The sequence below is a fragment of the Ambystoma mexicanum genome, chromosome 5q (assembly GCF_040938575.1).
Source record: "Ambystoma mexicanum isolate Mex_15411 chromosome 5q, UKY_AmexF1_1, whole genome shotgun sequence".
In the NCBI taxonomy this organism is placed as follows: domain Eukaryota; kingdom Metazoa; phylum Chordata; class Amphibia; order Caudata; family Ambystomatidae; genus Ambystoma; species Ambystoma mexicanum.
In genome coordinates this window covers 52,911,700-52,930,670 of record NC_090933.1, presented here as the reverse complement: position 1 = coordinate 52,930,670, position 18,971 = coordinate 52,911,700, and the positions used below count along the sequence as shown (strand labels likewise).

The following is an 18,971-nucleotide window of genomic DNA, read 5'->3' as shown; positions in this document are numbered from 1 at the left end:
TAGTGAGTGTCAAAACTGCAGGCCCTTCCACCGAATGTGTTGAAAAGCACGCAGCCAAGGAGACGAGGGTGCTCATGAATCTTAGGAGGTTGAGCACTGAAGAGTACTTAAGTGACTGGCCTCGTAATCCTCTAGGGTGTGAATTGAGGCTGAGAGACTTTGAGATGACGATTCTGGGGATGTGGCAGACCATTTTGAAATGTATGCAGTCCTTCATTGGTAGCCCTGTAGCGCCTTGAGGTCCTCATCCTTTAGCTTTGGTCCTTGAATGTCAGAAGAAGCCTGGATTTAAGCCTAAAAACCAAGCTACACAGTCAAATGATATCACAAAAAACGCCCCTGTCACCCATGTTGCATTCATCCCTCCAGTATGGTATCCCGTGGTTTAAACGCTGCAAATTACTTACTCGTTAGTTGTGAGTTAAGATGTGCGTGATTATTTCGAATACGAACATTTTGAAGACGAAAATGATTAATGCTAAATGTTTGTATTAGAAATAAGCACCCTACTGCTAAACGGCCTTTCTACACCCCGCTCCCCCACCCCCTTACTTACCTTTTAGCAGCACACTTAGCTGTGTGCCGCCGAGTGCCTGCGGCGTCAGTTCTTTTCACTTCCATGCATGGGAACCAGCGCTGCAGGGTCCTTTTCCAAAACGTTGTTTCGGATGTGGGGGACACCCCCGTCACCCCGATTCAATTATAACGAACAAGGGTGCGGGAGACACCCCTGCTATCCCCGCCTCCCTTGTTCGCTATAATGAAAACTGAATGGATGAAATGTTTGGCATTTTCGGCTGTACATAATTTTGGTACAGCCGAAAGCCGATCATTTCAACCATTCGTTTTTTTTTTAAACACTATTTTCAGTCGATACCCTGAGTTAAGGGGTGAAAAAGGGGTGCAGAGGGGTTTGGGTTAATGCTAGTAGGGAAGGGGGGCATGGGAGGGAACCGCCCCAAATATAAAAAATATATAGAAGTCAAATTTCAAAGTAATGACTTTCGAAGCAAATCACCTCGAAGTAATTTGGTACGTGAAAATAACAGGGAACACTCCCCTCCCTGTATTTGTAGCATCTATTTCCCACTTTCCCATCCGTTTAACTTCCCTGTGCTCATTTTCTTTACTCTTATCGATAATGGTCTGGCGGGGGCACACTATGAAAATCCACAGACAAGCCTAGGTGTCTAAAGCTACTGCAGTGTGATTTGGCGCAGCATAAAAGCATGCCAACATCTCATTTGTTGTGCAGCCCCTTATGATGCGCGTTCTCACCAGGTTTCAATTGGTTGTTTAGGACTGCAACATAACCAGAATCTTCCTCCTCCATCTTGCATCTTTCTTTGGCTGTTTGGCTGTAGTGGGATGACCATTTTGTGGGCTTACTTTTGTTGATGATATTGATTTATTTATTGTGCATTTGTTAGTCGCTTATACAACAAGTAAATTGTGTTTCAAAGCGCCCACAGGGCAACAGGGAGGGAACATTGGATATAAAACAATGAATACACTGGAAGATAAAGATGAAACTACTAGGCCTTGTGAACATTCAGAGCGTGCAAGTGCAAAGAGAGATACGAGATGAGGGAGGGGGTAAGTGCTAGAGTGTCCGTGCTTGTGGGGGAGCATCAGGTGTAAGTGCCAAGTGTGGGAAGTGCTTGGGGTCTTTCAGCTGTACTAAATCAATGAGTAAGTGTAGGCCTACAGTGGCGAAGGCCAGTAAGTGCCAAGGAAAGTACTGTGTGTGGGCAGAGGCTGAAGGTGATTGGGTGTGGGAGGCCGGGGCGTGGAGGATACATAAGGGCCCTGGTCACCAATCACAGCGAGTGTGAAATTAGCAGAGGAGGGAGGAAGGGAAAGAGGAGGTGAATAACAAAGTCTTGAGGAGCTTCCAGAATTTGGGGAGGTCCGGCTCAAGACAAAGTGGAAGGGGAAGGCCATAAGAGGGCATCTGCTGAAGACAGAGATCGGCCACCAGCCCTCTGTTTAGCGAAACGCTTGATACACATAGTTGGTACCAGAGGAACGTAGAGATCTAGAGGCAGTGTATACAGTAAGAGCAAGTTACAGTTAGTGTGGTCCCCAGCCCCAGACAGCCTTATGGATGATGCAGAGGGATTTGGACTTGACCCTTGCAGCAACCGCAAGCCAGTGGAGAGTTTTATGGGCAGGAATGATGCAGTCCCTGGGCTTGAGGCCAAGGATAAGTCTTGCTGCACTATCCTGGATTAGCTGGAGGGGTCATAGAGAGGAAGAGGGTAGTTTCAAGAGAAGGCTATTGTAGCCTAGAGAGAACCAGAGCTCTGGTAACATTGAGCTTCTGGGGGAAAGAGAGAAAAGGGAGAATTCCTACGAGAAGGAAGAGTTGAAAGCTGGACTTCTTGACAATGTCCTGAATGTGGGGGAGTAAGGAAGGAGAGGGGTCGAAGATGACTCCAAGGTTTGTGGCTTCAGATGAAGAAGGGGGAGAGCCCACGGAAGAGGGCTAGAGTGAGGGGAAGGAGGAAGGAGGAGGGGTCCCAATAGGAAGGATCTCAGTCTTGCTGGCATTGAGGCAGAGATCGTTGGAGGTGCACCAGGACTGGATGGCAGATAGGCAGTCTGGGATGATGGAAGAAGCAAGAGGGTCAGCAGGAAGTTTGACGAAGAGTTGTGTGTCATCTGCATAGCACTGGAAGTTGGGGGAGAAGGAGGAAATGATGAGAGCCAGTGGAGCAAGGTAAGTGTTAAAGAGCCAGGGTAGAGGTTGGAGCCCTGAGGGACACCACAGGAGGAGATCGAATTAGGTAATGAGATGCCCAGAATAACCTGGGAAGGATGGTCACTTAGGAAGGAGATCAGCGAGTCTAGTGCCCGCTCTGAGATACCCAGGGTATCATGGAGCCGTTTTATGAGCATGTGTCGAAGGCAGAGGAGAAAATGAGGAGAATGAGGACAGCTGGAGACTTAGAGTCAAGAGATGCAGGCAGTTCTTCACGGAGAGCAGTTTCTGTGCCTCTAGATGCTCGGAATCCAGATTGATGGTTTTGAAGACCGCCAACAAGTTCAGTGTGTGAAGTAAGTTGGGGAAAGGCCAGCTTCTCCAGGAGTTTCCTGAGGAAGGAGGTCATAGAAATAGGGCGGTAGTTCTCTGGACAGGTAGGGTATGTAGAAGGTTTTTTCAGGAGGGGCGCACAAGGGAGTGCTTGTGGGAGGAGGGGGAAGATCAAGTAGCAAAAGAGTGGTTGCAGAAATCGGCAAGTGCAGGGGCAAGAGAGCCAATGTTGTCCTTGATGGTTCTGGAGGAGCAAAGGGATACCTGTTTGGAGGAGACCTTCATGGAGCGGACAACTCTGGTGACCACCTCAGGTGTGACAGGAGAGAAGGAGGAGAAAGAGGAAGGAGGAGGGTGTTGGCCATAGGAGGTAAGGAGGCAGGGCCAGGGAGACCAGATGTCCAGAGTATTAGTGGTGAAGTGTGTGGCCAGTGTGTTGCAGAGGGCCTGGGATGCATTAGGGGAGGAGACTGCGGAAGGGGTGGCTAGTTCGCTACAGATTTGAAAGAGATCAGCCGTGTTGTTGGATGTACCAGATACCCATGCCTGGATGTGGGCCCTTTTCTTGGCACGGATGGAGAGTCTGTATTGCCTTTGGAGCAGGCCAGTTTGTCAGAGGGTGCACTTGAGTCTTGCCACTTCCGTTCTGCAGCTCTGTACTTGTGTTTCAGGGCTGCAAGTTCAGAGTCATACCAGGTATTATGTTTAGAGGCAGGTTCCAGGCAGATACTCATGACTGGGGTAAGAATGTCCAGGGTGTTAGTAATCTCCAGATGGCGGATGGGGTGGGGGGAAAGGAAAGCATGAAGATGGATGCGGAGGCAGCAGCTGACACACGTTTCATTGGACAAATGTTTGTGAACGAGGTTGGCAGGGCTGGAGGAGGTGCAGTCCGAGGGCCAAGGAGCCCCAGGTATGAGCAGAGGGGAGAGTGGTCTGACCAGGACAGAGGTGTGATAAGTATAAATGTAGCCCTTTCTACTTTATGCAATGTTAATCCACCATCTTTAGCAGCTGCTTAACAGTGCACTTTCTCCATCATCTGCCAATTTTTCCGACTTGCCCTCCCGCCACCATGTTGGTTAGCTTCCTATCAGTCACTGTACAAATTAATTAAATTCATTTTCTGATTCATTTTCGAACTCGCATCCCAGCCTGACCCCCAATGAGCACAGACAACTATCTGCTACAAGCAAACACCTAGTTTACTGATGTACTTTCCTTAAACCACTTTCCTTAAACCACACTATTTGACCTCCCTCCACATTTTCGAAAAAGCCATTAACATCTCCTTCTCCAACTTGAGGGGTTTACGATGGTAAATACTCTGAACTGTGCAGCTTGTGAGGCAGGGTCGTGGAACTGATCATCTAAAATCAGATGAAGAGTGACTTCTGAAATCGATGCTGTTAGCATGCACTGTCTCATTAACCTTCTTGCAGATGGCGTGTTACAACTAATGTGCTGCAATGCTATGTAGGGTGTTTCTGAATTAAGTTGCTTAGCAACAGAAACAAATACTGATATAAGTACTAGTAACTAGGCTGCCAACTGGAAGAAATGCAGAGTCCTAGGAAAAATAACCTATGGAAGTGTATGCAAGCAACAGTTCATGCTACCACACCAACCACACCTGGCAAAGGTGCTATGAATCATGGAATTAAGAAATGGTTCAGTGTCCTTAGCTCTGGAACTGATTTATACCACTCACACCTGCAACGGTTGACCATGATGTGCCCCTTGCCAATAAGTTAAGTAATATGATCACTTATCAGGAGAGCTTTGTTGCATGCGGAATAAGAAAGTTGACATGCCATCTCGTATATGATAGGCAGGCTGCTCTGTCGTACAGGCATTCAGTCTACGCATTTTTTTAAGCTTCCCACTGCAATTTTGTAGAGGGCACCTTGATCCTGTGCAATCACTTTACCCTTCTGTTTGTTCAGACATGATGTAGCCCAGGCATATTCTTTGTCCCTCCACTTTACTTTTGTTTCAGAATATACCCATATATGGCCGTGAGTTACAGCTGTCATCTTCTTAATTCCCTGATTTGTTCAGAAATTTTGCAGGCCGATTTCAGACCAGCCCGAAATAAAAGAATCTGTTGTGATTCAAATCCGTGAGCATCTATTAGAACTGTTTGTGGCCTTCAACACCATGCATCACAAGATTCTGGTCTAGCGACTTCATGGATGTGGCTTCTCAGGAGTGACCTTAGAATGGTCCATGTCCATCCTGTCTGGTAGAATCCACTTTGTCCCCCTTTTACTTCATAGCTATGTCTAGTTAAATGCGGTGTCCCACAGGGTTTGCTGAGGTCCCATACCAGGTGTAACATCTATATGCAGTCACTGACATATTTAATCACATCTATTGTTGTTTATTTCATCTGCACAGATGGAATCTTTCTGAAAGTCATAGCTGGCTCAAATCCTAAACACCCAGAAACATTCTCAACAGCATCTTAGCACTGGATCAGTGAATGGGACAGGCACTCCTAAAGCTTGCTCCATCAGAGGCAGACATTTTGGCGAAGGTCATCAGACTATCAACACAAGTCCCCTATGTCCCATCTCTCCAGGGCCCTGCCAACAGATTGTTTGGGCAGTGAAAACTCATCTTGTATTCTTCATGGGCTCAGATCTTTCACTTCATCATCATGTCACACCTCACAAAGGCTGGTTGCTTTATGCCATCGCAGTTGAAAAGATTGTGCCCCTGATTTATCTCACCACAACTCAGGTTCAGGCAGTCATGGCTGTGGTTTTATTCCAGTTGGATTATAATCTCAAAAATAGGCTCAGAGATTACAGAATGAGAAGTCTCGATCTCTCACTAGAATCCTGTGTGTTCAGAGTATCTCCCAGAGGTCACCCCACTGGCTTCCAGTGGATAAACTGATGCAGTTTAAAAGTCTTATGCATCACTAACTGGGGAAAACACGAAGTGGGGGTTCAAATTCTAAGCACTTTGTAGTAAACTTTTGTAGTAAATACAAAATGAAAGGTTTGACGGTGCGTGGCTGGCAGCATTGCGCCAAATATGAAGTGGGACTATGGTGACATGCACCATTTTACAGAGGGAACTGCTAACATTTTTGTCACCAGTCACCAAGGGTTGAGTGGTTTTCTCTTAGGTCAAGTAGGTAAACTAAGTAACTCGAAGTACAGGCCAGTGGGATTTTTAAGAATCTGTTATGCCTCAGCTACAAATGTCAAACGCATGAGGACAAAAAGATAGCCAGAGAGTGCTTTTGAAATATCACGTCCGCTCGGATAATATCAATGAGATGCACTCTGTAAGGGGACATAATTAAAAAAAAGTTCTGAAAGCAATTCAGAGGGACACAAATTGAATTCTCTGAGGCACCAGCAGCCAGTACAACTGCCAGCAAATTATCGAGATATGATTTTCTTTTGGCGCACATGAGAGAAAACAAGCGAGCACATTTTTCTCCTGGCTAATATTGACCTGGAACAATTACAATCAATATCTGATGTGTGCCTCCTAGGCATCAAGAGATGGATGAGCAAATACGCTCTTTGAAAAGCCTGCCAACAAAACCATACTTCTTAACATTTTGCAACATAGCCTATTATAAGTAGACATTTTCCTCTACTGCTGCAAGCTCACCATGTTTCTATATATTTTCTTTTGTGAAAGTGACAACTTTCAGCCACTTTGCAGCTCTCGGTATCTCAATCGTTCAGCTGTTGGATTGTTGTATGTGTGTATGGGCTTTCTAAGGTGCAAACCTATCTAGAAAGCATAGAGATACACCCAGGGGTTACCGGTAGCATGCAAGGGTCCCAGAAGTAGCTCGTATGGGGAAGGGAGAAGAGCAAGTGGTGGGGCAAAAGTAGGGTTGAGTGGGATCATTGGTTGGCGATTGGCAGGTAGTTCTTCAAAGATCAGGTTCTTCAGGTTGTGCATGAAGTGCAGAATTGTTGCCTCAACTGGTGGTGGTCCCTAATGCCCTTATGTTTGGTTGCCCAGGCACCTGCCTGAAGTGAGGCAACTCATGTATACACATAATCAGTGCTGCTGCACACCTCTAAACTTATGACGAAACATCTGCACTAGATTGCTGGACTGGCAATTAATGCTAACCCCACTGAACAAAACATACTGAAAGACTTACTTGTGATCATTGCTCCAGTGACTGATGCAAGGAATCCCACACTGACCAAAATCAGAGAGATTAATCTTCCGTGTTTATGCCTCTGCAGCATCACAAACATTAATACACCTGCTGCTCCGTGGACGAAGAGCGAGGAGAAGAGCGCCCACAGGAACACCCAGTACCACATCTCTGGAAAAGATGGCGAACAAAGCATTCAGAACAGCTGGGTTAAGAAGCAAAAATAATGTATTAATTCAGTAGAAACTACCCCACCTGGCCCCTTAACAAACAAGGAAACTGATCAATAAATCTACTCACAATCAATAAATCATAGGCACATATCACATGTTCGACGGGGTCGACCCACCTTTGCCATGGAGACTGTGCAGCCGCCCGGTGCAGTTAACTATTACAAGCCTCCAGCTATACAAATTCAATGAAGTGTCAAGAGGAAATTCAGAGGCGTATGAGACACTCACATTTTGAGGGGGATGATGTGGAATCCCCTGGGAACGTTGCTACTGACACATTCCAAACGAACCCAAATTGCTGAGGGTTTCAGTGCAGCAGTCTTCACTTCTCTGACCAGACCCCCAAATGCATGAATAACAGTCTCACAATTCGAAAACAGAATCGTCAAGGGAAATGGTTGACGGGTGAATCTGCTCACCTATTGTAGCTGCCAAGATCTCCCCGGTAGTACTAACTCCCCTGTCCCTCCCCCACCCTCCCCGACCCCCCTCCTGTGCACTTCTCACCGATTGGCCAATGTGTGGTGTGACACAGTTATGGTATCGAAAGACACAGACTCAAACGTAACATGTTTGAAAACCTTTCACTTTCAAGGGTTGGTGTAATGCCTAACTGGTCCTAACTCTAAAGCGGTTGTTCCCTTAACTGATGTTTCTAAGGGCCGTTGATGTCCGTAAGTCCAAAACCAAAGTCTGTCTGTGTCAAAACCTATGCTTGCCCTCACTCTTAGAGAAAATGTGTTCTGGGTTCTTCATAAAGGAAACAAATGGTGTCTCAAAAAGAAATGTAAAACAAGACTGGTTTCAGTAGCCTTATCAATAGGTGTAGTTCTGGCAGTTTAAAAAAAAAAAATAGTCCACTTAAAAGGGTTTGCCCTCGGAACCTTCCACGTAGGGCTCTTGCAGAAATTAAAGTTCATAAAGTCTCTGGGTCACTTGGGAGTCCATTCCCCAAGCTTTAATCGTTCTAGTTCCAAACAAAAAGACACAGTTCTTGTGCCCTCATCCATCGGGCAGTGTCAGAGACTTTTCAAAACGCCAGCCTTTGGTTCCTCCCCAGCACGACCACTCTGACTGTTGTCCCCTCTCCACACACTTGGTAGCTTTTCCTCTGGCACCTTTAACCCTCCGGTGCCTCGACCACTGTTCTTATTTCACTTTCTCCTTTCTTTCGTCTGTGCTCTCCTGAACCTTCTTTTCTTTTTGATGTGCCTCTTGCACACTTCTCTTTCTTTGTTGTGCCCCTGGCACATTCTTTCACTTTGCTGCGCACACTTGCACCTTCTTTTCTTACTTTTGGGTCACTTGTACCCTCTTTCCTGCTTTCGCTTCCTTCAAATGCACTCTGTCTTTCGGGTGGTTCGCACCGTCTCTTTACTTCCCACTTCTTTCTAAGGCACTCATTTTGTCTTTCCGGTCATTGCACTGCTAGCGCACTTTATAATGTCTTGCTTTCCTTCTGCATTCGGTTTACTGTGAGGCTTTCCACTTTCATATCTCAGCTCCTGTTCCAGCCACATGCACGCCACCGAGTTTCTCTCTCTCTCCTGCAACAAAACTCACCCAGATAGCACAGTGCTGGTGAGCAGATTGTTGGGATTTGTGGGTCGAGGTCTGGGTCTTACCACCTGCCGCTCACACACCCTTGGGACCGGCACACGTCCCAGGGGAGTGAGCACTGGCCTGCATACGACCAGCAGGTTGCAGTCCACCCAAATCGGGCTCTTTGGAGACACGGCTCCTTCGCCACAGTGCAACCCCTCTGACACACCAGGTCAGTGTCTTGGCATCCGAAGGACTGAAAAGGGATCCCTGATGGACTCCGCCACACAGCCTCCCTTCTGCTCTCCCAACTGCTGTTATGTCTATGGGTAATCTTTACAACTGCCGGTCGCCTCTTCCTCATCCGAGTACATGCTGGAAATGGGGAGGGGGAGACAGGACAAGACGGACACTTATAGGTTGAATTATGATAAGTTGATAGGCAGAGAAGAGAGGTGAACCCCCGGGGCCCTGTTATACAATGGGGGTGATTCTCCTTTTGTTAGGTTACTCCCTACCCCAGACACCCTGCTATGAAAGTACTGATCCTGGTAGTACTTCCTATGCTACCTATGGTCTGAACCAGAGGATGACAAACATATGTTGAGGTTAGAGCCATGTTTCTGTCTCATAATTTATTGGTATTGAGTTGATTAGGCAATTGTTGGTCAGACAATAAATAAAATTGTCTGTCATGCTTAAGCTGCAAGTTAGCCAGTTGTTTGCCAACTAGTTACTAAATTGTGGAAGATAATCATTTAACTTCTATTGATATGTGACAAGGCAAATATTCTACTGTCATAAAACACGTCTGATTCAAAGGTCTGGTAGTTACAAACAAATTGCTATAAGATAATGGGATGAACGCATAATACTTGAAGATAAACCCCCAATTGCAGAGAACTTTGAAGCCTCAGTGGCCCAATTGATTGCCGGGCAATGGCCCAACTGATTGCCAGGCTGTCTCATGTGATAGTAGCATGTTTCTCAGTTGGGGAGAGTATTCTACTAATTAATGCAATGCTTTTCTCTCACTTTACTCTTTTTCCTTTGATGAGAACACTTCCAGACTGAGATGAGGTGTCAGTTTGACCAAATGGCTGCAAAAATCTGCCATTATGATAAGAGGCGGTGGGCATAGGGAGGGCATCCTGCTTGGTCCCATCGAATTTGAGTGGACTTATTAACTCAACTGGTTGTTAAGAGTTCTGGAAAAGTTTGAGCAAGCATTGGCAATGCCAAAAGTTTGGACTTGTCTAGGGATGGAAAAGGCACTTGCCATGCACTGCTGTAGTGTTTACTGCCTATTGATGGTAGCAGGTGCAAAATGGTGCGAGTTCCAGAGCATCTAATAGCACTGCCATTGCAAAAGGAACAAGTTACTTACCTGTAACTGTTGTTCTCCAGCATGGGTCTGGCATGGATTCACATGCTCATGAATATTCCCCGTCGTCAGGCTGGGAATCCTCGGTAAAGAAAAAACCAGTATCAGTTTCGTTTCTGATCTGTCTTTCGTAGTAATAACCAATCACTGGTCTCTGCGTCATACTGACCACAGCCAATGACTGCCCTCTACCTAAGCACCGCCTCTGGCAGCCATCTTCAGATTTGGAAGCACGTGAAGTGGCAGTATGACCAAGTGAAGAGCCGCAGAGGGGTAGGCGGGAGGGTTCGCATGTGAATCCATGCCAGACCCATGCTGGAGAACAACAGTTACAGGTAAGTAACTTGTTCCTTCTCCAGCATGGGGTCTGGCATGGATTCACATGCTCATGAATAAAGAATACATAGCAGTACACACATGCACAACCACGGGAGGTGGCAAAGGCTCAACATTAAGCATTACATCAAACCCAACATTAAGCATCTTACCTCCTCACCAGGCTCACCTCAGGCGAACAGGTTGCGCAGCACTGCTTGGCCGACCCTGGACTCCTCCCTGGAATCCCGATCGACGCAGTAGAATTTCGTGAAGGTGTGCGTCGACCTCCACGTAGCAGCCCTGCATATGTCCAGCAGGGGCACACCAGAAAGGAACGCCGTGGTGGCTGCGATCGCTCTGGTGGAATGGGCTCTCGGACGGCCAGGCGGCGGTCGGTTTGCCAACCGATGACAGTACATGATACAGCCGGAGAGCCATCTGGAAATGGAAGCCTTCGAGAGAGCCTTCCCCTGATTGACAGGTCCAAAATTCACAAAGAGTTGTGACATCTTCCGAAAACACTTTGTGCGGTCCACGTAGAACTTCAGCGCTCTAGCCACATCCAGCGAGTGCAAAGTCCTCTCAGCCGGCGACGAAGGCGACGGGAAGAACACAGGCAACACCAAGGGTTCGTTGAGATGGAAGTCCGACGGTACCTTGGGCATGAAGGAGGGGTGCGTCCTGAGCACTACCCTCGTGTCGTGAAAAGTCAAGTACAGGGCCTTGCAGGAAAGGGCCTGGATCTCTCCCACCCGTCGTGCAGAGGTGATGGCCACAAGAAACGCTGTTTTCCACGACAGAAACTTCAACGGGGCCGAGTGCAGAGGCTCGAACGGAGGTCCCATGAGCTTGGTCAGCACCACGTTGAGCTCCCACGCCGGGGCCGGAGCCTTCACCGGCGGGAACGATCTGAACAGTCCCTTCATGAACTCTTTCACCAGACGATGAGACCACAAGGACGTCCGGCCCGTGGTCCTGGTGTATCGGGAGATCGCAGCAAGATGAATCTTGATGGGCGCGTGTGCCAGTCCAGCTTTGGCCAGCGTCAGCAGGTACGGCAGTACCTGGGGAGCCGTAATCCGTAGAGGGTTAATCTTCTGTGCGTGGCACCAGACAGAGAACCTCTTCCATTTGTGTCCGTAGCACTGCAAGAACCTCTCTGCAGTCGGCCGGTATGTTGTATCCTCCAAACTCTAGCGCTGCAGGAGCCAGGCCTGCAAGTTCAGCGATTTCGGGTCGTGGTGGAGGATGGCGCCTCCTTCCCTGGAGAGTAGATCCGCGTCCACCGGCAGCCTGATTGGCGGGGACGATGGTAAGTCCAGAAGGTCCGGGAACCATATCTGCCTCGGCCACGCAGGTGCGACGAGGATCATCCTGCACCGTGACCTCTTGAGCTGGTTGACGAGCCGGATTAGCAGTGGCAAAGGAGGGAACGCGTAGAGGAACAGGCCCTCCCAGGGGAACGAGAAAGCATCGCCCATGCTCCTCGCCTGGGGAAACCTGCTGGCGAACCTCCGGCACTTGGAGTTCTTCGCTGTCGCGAACAGGTCGATCTGGGGTGTGCCCCACCGTCGGAAGAGGCGATCCACTAGATCCTGCCGTAGTTCCCACTCGTGGCACGAGCGCAGCTCCCTGCTGAGTGAGTCGGCGATGGTGTTTTTTATCCCTGCCAGATGAAACAGCACCAGAAACATCCTTTGGGCGAGGGCCCAATGCCACAGGTCCTGCGCCTCCTTGGACAGTGCTGGGGACCTGGTTCCGCCCTGTTTCCTGATGTAAAACATGGTGGTGGTGTAGTCGGTGAAGATCCTCACCACCTTGCCCTTGAGGGACGGAAGGAAGGACCTGAGGGCCCAGAACACTGCACGGAGCTCCAGGACGTTGATATGGAGGGACTTCTCCGTCGGGAGCCAGAGGCCTCTCGCGTGCAGATTTTCGTTGTGCGCTCCCCACCCTTCCAGGGAGGCATCCGTGGTCACTGTCTCCTGGTGGTCTGGGGTCTGGAAGTCCATGCCCGCCGTCAGATGCGCGCGGGTGCCCCACCACCGGACCGCTCGGCGGAAACTCTCGTCGAGTGTGATCCTCTCCTCGAAGCCGCCCGTCGTTTGGATCCAGCGCGCGTCCAGGAACTCCTGCAACGGGCGCATCCGGAGCCTGCACATGGGAATGAGGTAGATGCAAGAAGACATCATTCCGAGGAGGGACTTGGTGGACCTCACCTTGGCCGCGTCGGAAACCAACATCCGATGTACCTTGCCCAGGATGGACCTGGTCCTTTCCTCCGACGGGGAGGCCAGAAGGGACACTGTGTCGAGCTTCGCTCCCAGAAACAGTGCGTTTTGCGCGGGTACCAGGTGGGACTTGGCATAGTTCACGGAGAATCCCAGGTCCGTGAGAAGTTGGACGGTCCTTGCCGTGTGCTCCACGGCAAGCTACCTCGTCTTGGCTCGGATGAGCCAGTCGTCCAGGTAGGGGTAGACGTTGATCCCCTCGCGGCGCAGCTGCGCCGCCACCGGTGCAAGGCACTTGGTAAATACCCTGGGTGCCTACCGTGGTCCAAAGGGGAGGGCTTTGAACTGGTAGTGACGCCCTTGGACCACAAACCTGAGGAATTTTCGGTGCCCCTTTAGGATGGGAATATGGAAGTAGGCATCCTCCAAATCCAACGACGACAGGAAGTCTCCTTCCTCCCGCTGACCCAGGACGTGCTGGAGGGTGACCATCCGGAACTTCTGCGCCTTGATGAACTTGTTCAGACATCGCAGGTCTAGGATGGGGCGCCATCCTCCCGTCTTCTTCTTCACGAGGAAGTATCTCGAGTAAACTCCGGAGCCCCGAAGCCTCTTTGGGACGAGTTTGATGGCGCCCTTCCTGAGCAACGCCTTTACCTCCAGGAGAAGCTGAGGGACGTGAAGCTCTTTCCTGGCCACGGGGGGGGACGCGCGGGCACCTTCTTTGAAACTCAAGCGTGGCCCCAGGCTAAGGCGTCCAGCACCCAACGGTTGGTGGAGATGGACTCCCACACGCTGACGAAGCTCGCCAGCCGACCTCCCACCGGGGTGCTTCGGTGGGGGCCCGACCCCACGGCCGGTTCAATCCTGTTTCGACGAGGCTTTGCCGCTTTGACCTCCTTGGCGACGACGGTGGGGTCCGCCAGACTTGCCTCGTCCTCTGTAGGCCTCCTGAGACGACGAGCAGGCCGCTTGACGGTAGGTAGGGAAACCGCCGCCGGAACCTTTGGAGGCGCCCTTGCCTCCGCTGCTCCGAAAGGGCGTCCGTCGTTGCTGTAGAACCCCAAGGGCCCGGGCCGTCTCAGTGTCCGCTTTAATGGCCTGAAGGGAATCGTCCACTGTTTTCCTAAACAGGTTGTTCCCATCGAACGGCATGTCCAGGACTCTGGTCTGTACGTCTTGACGGAAGTCCGTAGCCTTGAGCCATCCACGCCGCCTAAGGCACACGCCGTTGCCCAACTGGCGAAACCCAGTGTCGGCGATGTCCGTCGCAATAGTGATGGCGTGGTCCGACGCCACCTCACCTTCCTGTAGGATCTCCAGGGCATCCGCCCTCTTGTCGTCCGGTAGGAAGTCCAGCAGGGGAGCCAGTTTGTACCATAGCTCCCTGTCGTAGCGGGCCACGATAGCCAAGGCGTTGGCCGCTTTAATCGTCGTCGCTGCAGACGAGATGACCCTGCGTCCCATAGCGTCCAATTTCTTTCCCTCGCCGTCCGGTGGGGAAGTCGATGTGGAGGCCGCACCCCCCCCCCCGCTTTCTTCCTGGCCGCCGCGGAGACGATGGAGTCGGGGGTAGGCTGCGCCCGGAGGCACAGGGGGGCCGCGTCCGGGACCCGGTACTTCTTCTCGTACCGGTCTCTTCTAGCTGGCGTCGTGGAAGGGTTCTTGAGGAGGACGAGGCCCTCATCCCAAATGTCGTCCAGTAGAGGCACCGCGAGGACCGTCTTCCTCTTGGCCTTGCGCCGTTGATGAAGGAATCCTTCCTTTTTCTTCTCCTCAGGGCAGAGTTGGAAAAGCTCGGATGCCCTGGCGATCATGGAGTGGAACGATCCAATCTCGTCGGGCGGAGAAGCCCTGGTGGGAGGTGACGACGGGAGATCCTCGTCGTATACCTCGTCGTCCGTACCCGTCGCTGCCGTGTCAGTCCCCGTATCATCCCCTCGGGTGGACGGGGAGGAGGGCTGGACGGGTCGCGACAGCTGAAAAGGAGGTGGAGGGTGAATCCTTCTTTTCTTGGGCGGGGGAACACCAGAAGGTCCCGGTTCAGGATCCCCCGACGGGAGAGGTTCCTCCGTCGGCAACGGTAGTCTCGTCCTTATCTCTGAGCATAAGGACTGTATAGCCAACAAAATGGCCGCCGAGTTGTCTTGCGGCACTGGCAGAGGGGAATCCGACGGGCGATCAGGGGCCCCGTCGGCACCCTCGACGCTGTCGTCGTCACCTGCGTCGGGATCCATCCCGACGGGCCGGTCTTCATCCACGCCAAGGCCGTGGCTTAAGACCTCGATCAGCTCTTCCTCTGAAGCCGAATCTACGACGACGCCCTGCCCCCCCTTTTTCTTCCCCGCCGGGGATTTCACGGGGATCCTATCGATGGGCACAAAAGAGGACTCCCTCCGAGGTGGCAGGGAGACTCTGAGCCCCGAGGTCGCCACCACTGGTGTAGCCTCCACAGGCTGAGCCAGGGCCGCCGCGACAGTATCGATAGAGGGCTTGGCCGGATGGATTAAGGCCTTCACCACCTTAGGTGCGCTCACCGCCTTATCCTTGAGGGGGGGGGACACTGCCTCGCTCCCCCTCCGATGGGGCCTTCGAGCTCGACTGGGGCCTCTCCAGGAGCTTCGCCGGGTGCTCGCCCTTCCTCTTACCCGACCCAGAGCTTTGGCTCGTGGCTGAAGGTGCCGGGGAGGGTGTGCCCTGCCTGGCGCCCGTAGAGCCCGACCGTTCGGCGCTCCCGGTGCCAGGAGACTCGCGGTGCTTGGCCTTGTGTTGGACCCCCGTCGCCGGGGCGTCCTCAAAGGTCTTAGAAGACCGCTCGGATTTCTTCCTCTTCTTCTCGCCTGACGGGCTCTTCCCTTCCAGCCAGTTGGCGAGGCGTTGGTGGCGGTCCTTCATGGTCCGCTCCGACATATTGCCGCAAAACGCACAGTCCTTCTCCACGTGCGTCTTGTCCTCATGTAAGCAGTAGATACAAAAGGGGTGTTCGTCCTCCTTAAAGACGTTCTGCAGCTGGCATCCAGGGCAGACCCTGAACAGCTTTCCGGGCGTTGAGCTTCCCTTCTCCTGGGCCATGTCCGGGCCTGAAGCTTCTGGAGTCCTCCAAAACGTAGCTCGACGAAATCTTCACCCTTGAGGGGCGCAGACGAATCCGACACGGGTCCCCGTTGATCGGATGGAGAGTTGGTGGAGCTTGAGGCTCTTTTGACCGGAAAAAACGAAGTTTTGAGAAAAAAACGTGAAAAAATAGCACTAACGCTCGAGAGCAACAGCACGAGGATCCCAACACATGAACGTGCGGTAAAAATCTGAAGATGGCTGCCAGAGGCGGTGCTTAGGTAGAGGGCAGTCATTGGCTGTGGTCAGTATGACGCAGAGACCAGTGATTGGTTATTACTACGAAAGACAGATCAGAAACGAAACTGATACTGGTTTTTTCTTTACCGAGGATTCCCAGCCTGACGACGGGGAATATTCATGAGCATGTGAATCCATGCCAGACCCCATGCTGGAGAAGCCTAATACTTATACACAAGCCAAAACTGTTGGCTTTGCCAATCGTTTTTAAGAGGACTTCAGTGAAGAGCACGCATAATGCTAATAAATCAAGTGTCTGAAGGCAGACCTGGTTAAGACATTCTTATTACAACAGTAGCGCATTTACAACTCAAATTTAGGCATTCACTTTGGGAAGACTGCTTTGAGAAAACACTGGCAGGCCCCGCAAGTAAGAAGTTTGAATGCTTGATTAAAGCAAGCTCAAAGAATTCCCATGAGGAGGTGTATTGGACAGGGAGGGGAAGGAACTGGCGGGAAACACTTGAAGGGATCAGCTTTGCCCTGGGCAGTGAATGGGTGGGCAAATAACCAAACACCTGAAAGCTTGTATCTCTCCACAGAAGCCATTTCATTGTATCTGTACTCTAATGTACTCTAATTGAATGCACTTGTGTTTTTTGCACTGCTTAGCCTAGAAGGGATCCAACCATAACTAGCATCTGTTAGGTATAGCATTGAAGCCCCTTTTACCCACATTAAACTAACCACTTAGATGTTATCATGACCTTCAGTATAGTCTCACAATGACTTCTGCCTATCTGACTAAACTAAGTTGCTAAAGTTGCAACTATGTTGATTTTAACCTCATTTGCTGAAATTGCATTCAGACTGCCTGTAAATTTGCTCTGCATAGAATTGCATCAGAATCAATTCATTGATATCTTGTATGAATATGTTGATCTTAACCTCACCTCCTGCTAAGTGGCACCTAGACTGCCTGAAATCTGGTCAACCTCCAACTGTGTATCCATGCACTCCAGCCAATTTGCCTCATCTTGAATCTAGCTGTTTACCCATGCACTTAAGCCAAATTGCCCTGTTTACTTGAATCTAGCTGTTTACCCATGCACTTTAGCCACATTGCCTCATCTTGAATCTAGCAGCCTATCCATGCTTTCTAGACAAACTGCCATACTTCGAAGCTAGTTGTTTACTCAGGTACTGTGGCCAATCCACTCTGCCCTAATCTAGGCGTCACTCATATTTTAGCCAACCTACCACACTTCCACCTAGTTGTCGACCTAGGCACTGCAGCCTTCCTGCCACATTTGTCCTACCTCCTAGGTGTTATTCAACGTATTCTCAGTAACTCTGCCCTACACCTCAAACCTAGGCCACCCCCGGCATCCCAGCCATATCAACTATCTAGGTGCTACATAGACCATCCCAACCACGTGTGGTCACCTAAATTCAGGTATTACTTAGCGCTTCACAACACTCTCAACCTCACCATTTAGCATGTGTCTATTCACCACTAACTTGTTTGCCTATTTCCTGATCAGCCTCAATACTGTACTACCGATCAAGATGGCTCCACACCTACCCAACATGCCAGCCCGATCCAGGCTTAACAACCAAGTACCATACTTAGATTTAAACGACCCTCAGGTACAGCTACCTACCAATCACCCTCGCACCACCATAGAAAGGAACTTAGGACTTAGAGCCAGACTAGCCAAAATCCATGAGCCCCCTGCCCGCTCATTGCCCACCACACAAAACTCTAGAACGTTGCCACACCGACCAAATCCTTCCACACAAACCAGTAACCCATTACAAAACCTCTACCCCACACCCCTTCATAACTCCCTCAACCAGGGCACTCCTGAACCTACACAAGACAAGCGCCATACTACTACTTCAAAAAACATAGCCACTAATTCTAAAAACATATTTAGCCCTAAAATTAAGGGAGCCTTGATCAATGCCAGATCGCTAGTAGATCATGCTACAGAAATAGCAGACTTAATCCTTACTAAAGACCTCGACTTCCTTGCCATCACTGAGACTTGGTTACACCCAGCAGCAGGCCCTATGCTCATGTTGGCTGTCCCAGATAACTACTCTATTTTGAGACAAGACCACCCCAATTCCAGAGGAGGTGGTGTCGCCTTCATCCATAAGTGCAGTCTTACCATGAGACTAGCCACTTCGACCGATGCCCTCTCTTGTGAATCAATAGCAGTCAAAATATCACTCACTAACTCCCAAACTCTTAACATCTACTTGATCTACCGCCCGCCAGGCCCCATTGGCACCTTCGATGAAGACCTTAACTCTATTCTATCTAGCAACCTCAAAAGCTCCACTCAAGTTCTCACATTAGGAGACTTTAACTTGGGCTACAAAGACCCAGAAGACCATCCCGCTAGCACCATAGCGAATACTCTTACTGAATTAGGCTTTGTGCAAAGATGCACGACACCCAGGCATACGAAAGGCAGAACACTTGACTGGGTGGCCGATTACAATTGCCTAGTGAATATCACAAATATCTCACCTCAAGCCTGGACTGACCACCACTTGGTATCATTCATGCTCTCCACCGACAGACCTCCATCCCCACCTACCATTAAGGCCCCACCCACTCTCACTAGAAACAAGAAGAACATGACAGCAGAAAGACTTATCCCTAACCTACTCCCCACACTCAACTCACTTCCTGACAACCTGGACCCTGAGTCTCTGGTTGAAGAATATAACAAGATTATGGCCACCTCGCTGGACTGCATCTCCCCCCTTAAAC

General features: G+C 50.2%; 1 protein-coding gene across 1 annotated transcript in view; it reads right to left on the bottom strand.

The window, feature by feature from the left end:
- Nucleotides 1-18,971, bottom strand: part of TMEM170B (transmembrane protein 170B) — a 267,443-nt gene that overhangs the window by 39,093 nt on the left and 209,379 nt on the right. The window contains exon 2 of the mRNA XM_069620505.1: nucleotides 7,182-7,352. Coding sequence (XP_069476606.1) covers nucleotides 7,182-7,352 — 171 coding nt within the window. The remainder of the gene's footprint in view (nucleotides 1-7,181; nucleotides 7,353-18,971) is intronic.